The sequence below is a fragment of the Homarus americanus genome, unplaced genomic scaffold (assembly GCF_018991925.1).
Source record: "Homarus americanus isolate GMGI-L3 unplaced genomic scaffold, GMGI_Hamer_2.0 scaffold6429, whole genome shotgun sequence".
Classification (NCBI taxonomy): Eukaryota; Metazoa; Arthropoda; class Malacostraca; order Decapoda; family Nephropidae; genus Homarus; species Homarus americanus.
Window position 1 is genome coordinate 9,452 of NW_024742199.1, and position 5,157 is coordinate 14,608.

Genomic DNA, 5,157 nt, shown 5'->3' on the forward strand with positions numbered 1-5,157 from the left:
GCGGTGCTAGGGAGGAAAGTCTCCCTCCCCACCTGAGTAGTGACGAGCGTGACTCCGTCGATAGTGTTTTGAAAATCGTCGGAATATGAATGACTGAATGAGAATGACGCGTGGAAGAGGGTGCAGAGCCTATATATTGGAGATCTCCAGCCGGCAGATGACCTCTCCCAATTAACACTAAACTGGTTAGATCTGGACAGTTGTGTTTGCCCAGGTGTGTGGTCATTTCCCAGGTCGGTAATGCTTCCTAATTATTACCGCCCAGGTGTGTCTTGGCAAGGTATGGTTTCCTTAACACGGTCATATCTCACGGTTAACTTAAGTACTTTGTGGCCTTGCCTCCTGGGACAGGCCTTGCTGTCACTGTAGGCTGTGCACCTTATGGGTGTACACCTGCTCATCTACTTACTGTTATATGTGTTGTATTTCTCTGGGCTGTAAGCTGTGGTCTGATAAACATTCATTCCATTTGCTTTTCTGTAATTGACTGGAATTTTTAATGTCATATCCTGACTGAAATGTTACTCACTTAAGACATTTTGGAACATTTTCGTTCTTCTAGTCCCAGTTATCGAGTGGAAGTTTTGACGTCAACCTTAACTTGTCCCCGAATATTTTAATATTTCATACTTGTGACTGGTTAGTGGTGACATCTTAACTTTATTTTTATGTAATTAACATTCGCTATCCAGTGTGAAGTTTAAAATGGCCTCTAAACAATTTGAACTAAAGGATTTTTGTGAAAACCATTTTTTTGACAATCTTAAGGATCGGGTAATCAAAAAGTTTTTTAACATTCCGTTCATCAGTTCAGTGACTGAAGAAGTACTTAAAAATACCGTTGTTGGGAGTTAGCGTCTACAGGAATTCCTGAGGAAACTACCATTTGAGGTTTTAATTCCCATGAGTCACTCATTTCAAGTTGATAAAGATGACGTGGCAAGCGTGACTAGAGTAAGAACAACCACTTCATGGTCCGCTGACAGACTTGAATTTGAGAGAGAAAAGTTGAGAGCCGAACTTCAAGGAAAAGCAGAAAGACGTTTTCAATTGGAACTTCAACTCGCTCTCCAAGATAACGACATAACTTCAGTTCGAACTTAAGAACAGGGAAGTGCAATTAGAGCGTGAAAAAATTGAAGTAGAATAAGTCGAAGTAGATGATAAACGTAGTTCTTTAAACTTAGCAAAGAATATTTCGTTAGTCCCCAATTTTAATGAAGACGATCCTGACAGAACTTTCCGAACATTTGAGAAATTTGTGGAACATTCAAAATGGCCCAAAGAGGAATGGACCTGGCGTCTCCAGGCTAAGCTTGTTGACAAAGCTGCACTCACATTTTCAAATTTTGACACGGTAGATGATTACGAATTAGTCAAGAAGAGAATTCTAGACGCTAACTCGATAACTCCAGAAGCATATAGACCGATTTAAGTCCTACACCAAAAACCTTGCCAGTACTTGCGTAAAGTTCCTTACTAACAAACTTAGAATGTGTAAAAAATGGCTCAAAAGCGACGGAAACGACCACGTTCTTAGAACTTATTACACTTATTGTACTGGAAGAGTGTAATCAGAAGTTACCTTTTAATATCTTGATGCTCGTAGGGAAAAGAGAGCCAGAGCTCATAAAAGCTTCCCAAATAGCCGATTCTTTCGCTCTAATACAGAGATCTTTTGCGAACAGAGACAGAAATAAGCCATCCAATGTAAAGTCCTCCTCTAGTGAAAGCCCTGGTTCCGCTGGTGGTAAATCGAACAATGGCAGTCAGAACCCCTTTTTAATATGTTCCTATTATAGAAAACCTGGTCACACCATAGAGAAGTGTCGTGATCCTAAATGTAAAGCAGGTCAAAGCAAAAGCCCGACTAACCCTTCCCAGGTTAAATCTGGAGAAGCCTTAAAGAACCTTAAACCTGTGACCAATGTAAACATACTAGCATCTCAAAAAGTCCTCAATTCTTAGAAACGGGGGCTACTCAAAGCATCTTATTCAAAGAAAGCCTTCCAGGAATTGAGAAAGGGTAAACCGGAGAGTGTGATTCTGCAAAACTTGTCTGCTTAACCCTTATTAAGCCAAGCCAAATTGTCTTGAACTGTGATATTGTAAAGGGCGAAGTCAAAGTTGGCATCAGAAAGAAAGAACTTCCCATTAAGGGGCGTAAGTTTGATTTGGGGAAATGATTTAGCAGGAAGTTTAGTGGTTCCAAACTTAAAAGTTGTTGAAAAACCATTGTCAAAAAGCCCCACTGAACGGTTGGATAAAGAGAAACTGCATCTCTTTCCTGTATGTGCAGTCACAAGATCCCAGAAACCCCACTTGCAAACGTTCTCCCTTCAGTTCAACTCAAAGCTCAAGATGATGGTCTCGCTTTGGCTAAGGGTAGACTCGTTAAAGTAGACGGTAAACCCTCTACCAAAACCACTTGTTTTTATTTAAGTATTGGAATCTTGATGAGAATGTATAGACCTCCACAGTTAAATAACTTAGATACGTGGTCTGACACATCAAATTGTAGTACCCAAGTCGATTCGTAAGTCTCTGGTGGAGTTGGCCCACGAGGGACTTCCGGACGTTTAGGAATTCTCAAGACAATAAGAAACTACTTTAACATTACTATTGGCCGGACATAAAGAATAGCGTCACTACGTTTGTATAATCTTGCCATGTATGTCAGGTGGTGGGTAAACCCAACCAAGTCATTCCTCCAGCTCAATTAAAACACATTACTGTAGTTTGAGCCATTTGAAAAAATTGTAATTGACTGTGTAGGCTCTCTGCCCAAACTCGTAAAGGAAATCAATATGTGGTGACAATGTGTGCTGCCACACGATATCCTGAAGCCTACCCTTAAGGTTAAAGCGTCTTATTTTGCACTACCTCGAGAGACGTAGAGTGTGGGGCAATATGATAGAGTTGTATAAATGGAAGTCCGGGATAAACAAAGTGACATTACAAATTGTACTCGATCTATCCAACCAGGAGCGAAATCGTAACAATGGTTTTGAATTAGGCAAATTTAGATTTAGGCGCGAAATTGGTAAACATTGGTTTGGAAATAAAGTAGTAGACGAGTGGAACAAGTTACCAAACACCATCATTAACTCGAATACGCTGGATAGCTTCAAACAGGTTGGATGGATATATGAGCAATAGGGGTTGGGTGTAAATGGGACTGCCCAGTATGGGCCAATAGGCCCGCTGCAGTTTCCTCCATTCTTATGTTAGGCTGGGTTAGGTTAGGTTGTTATGTAATGCTCTGGTAGGTTGGTTTGGGTTGAGTTATGTTAGGCTGGATTGGGTTATATTCGGTTAGCGTTAAGGTATTTAATGATCAGGTACAAGTCTTCAGGTGATCTGTCAACTGTGGTGGAACATCATTAGTCACGCTCATGTGTAAAGGATAAAAAGTCAATTTCTGAGTTGTAGGTTAAAATTTATTTATTTATTTATTTCATTTATTTACAGGTACAATGCAAAAATGAAACTATTACTATTCCCACTAAACAGTAGTAGCTGTAGAAGGGGTAATGGTGTGTTTATCTCTTACAAAGGCTGTTGGTGCGTGGAGGAGGAAGAGGAGAGGTGGGTCAAGGAGGAGGATATTCATATTGATAATATTTATATTTAACCGTTTATTTAACCATAATAATATACAGAATGGACTATTGTGACGGTATTGACATGGCTGAGCCAAGTGAGAGCATGAGCTCTCAGTGGCATCTGATATATAGGCCTACTGTACATGTTGTATCACTGGTGTGTCTTGGAGGGGGAGAGCACCTCAAGGGAGAGCTCTTCGAGGGACTGCTTAAAAACGTCAATCACCTTAGCGAGACTTGGGCGGTGCTGTGGGCTGCGGCAGAGCATTTTCTTGCACAGGTCTTTAACCCCTGGCGGCCAGAGGTTGTCAAAGGTATTTTGGGTGTCGGAGATCATCACTGCAAGCGAATAAATGTCGCTGGCCGGGGTGCAGGGTTGACCTTTAAATAGCTCGGGGGCGTAATGGCTCCCGTACGGGTTGCAGCGTAAGGTCAGGTGGCCACCTTCGACTCTTGATAAGCCAAAGTCGATAAGGTGGGAGGTGAAGGATCCATCGGGATTCTTCTCCAGCAGAACATTATCCCCTTTCATGTCATTATGGATGATACCCCGGCTGTGTACCTCGGCTAGGCCTTCAGCTATGGGTAGGAAGAGGTTTATCGACCGTGTGGGAGATAAAACAAATAAATTATCGATAATGTCGTACAGTGATTGACCCTGGCAGACTGAGAAGATCATTACCGGGTAATCGATGCATGACCCCAGCAGGATGGGGGATCCACCAGCGCCATTTACTTTTAAATTGTTTTCTATCTCACTTTTAAAGATGTTGTTGACGCCATGGCTTACTCCTATTTTAGCGCAGGCAGGTCTGTTGAAAAACTCTCCCAGCAATACTTCGCCACTGACCCCTTCGCCCAAAATACCGGTCTTTTTGAACATTTTTTGAAAGTCGGCATAACCGAACTCCACCAGGTGTGATCCCTCTTGGTAGCTAGTCATTTCGTCTGCCATCTTATTTGGAAAGTTATTGAGATGAAGCTAATGAGGTAAACTTTTTTTTCGGGGGGTAAAGTGTAACTGAATATATAATACGGTTGGAATTTTCACATGTGACAAAAGATTCACAAGAAAAGAGTGACATATAGTATAGTGATAGTGATGTAATGTTCTGCTGTAGTGTAGATGTGCTGTAGTGTAGATGTAATGATATTGAAGTTTATATCTGGTGTAGCGATGATTTAGTCTTATATGTTGTAGTGAAGATGTTGTAGTTTTATATCTGGTGTAGTGATGATGTTGTAGTTTTATATCTGGTGTAGTGATGATGTTGTAGTTTTATATCTGGTGTAGTGATGATGTTGTAGTTTTATATCTGGTGTAGTGATGATGTAGTCTTGTATGTTGTAGTGATGATGTAGTTTTATATCTGGTGTAGTGATGATGTTGTAGTTTTATATCTGGTGTAGTGATGATGTTGTAGTTTTATATCTGGTGTAGTAATGATGTAGTCTTATATGTTGTAGTGATGATGTAGTTTTATATCTGGTGTAGTGATGTTGTAGTTTCATATCTGGTGTAGTGATGATGTTGTAGTTTTATATCTGGTGT

The 5,157-nt window shown here is 40.8% G+C and overlaps 1 protein-coding gene across 1 annotated transcript; it reads right to left on the minus strand.

Moving 5' to 3' along the window:
- Positions 1 to 3,756: 3,756 nt before the first annotated feature.
- Positions 3,757 to 4,560, minus strand: LOC121876516 (serine/threonine-protein kinase pkn2-like). The gene has a single exon (XM_042381659.1). It carries the CDS (start codon positions 4,558 to 4,560, stop codon positions 3,757 to 3,759), a length of 804 nt encoding a protein of 267 aa, XP_042237593.1.
- Positions 4,561 to 5,157: the final 597 nt, after the last annotated feature.

What these genes read in the sequence shown, in the direction of transcription:
- LOC121876516 (XM_042381659.1), bottom strand. Translation starts at nt 4,560, where the DNA reads ATGGCAGACGAAATGACTAGCTACCAAGAGGGATCACACCTGGTGGAG.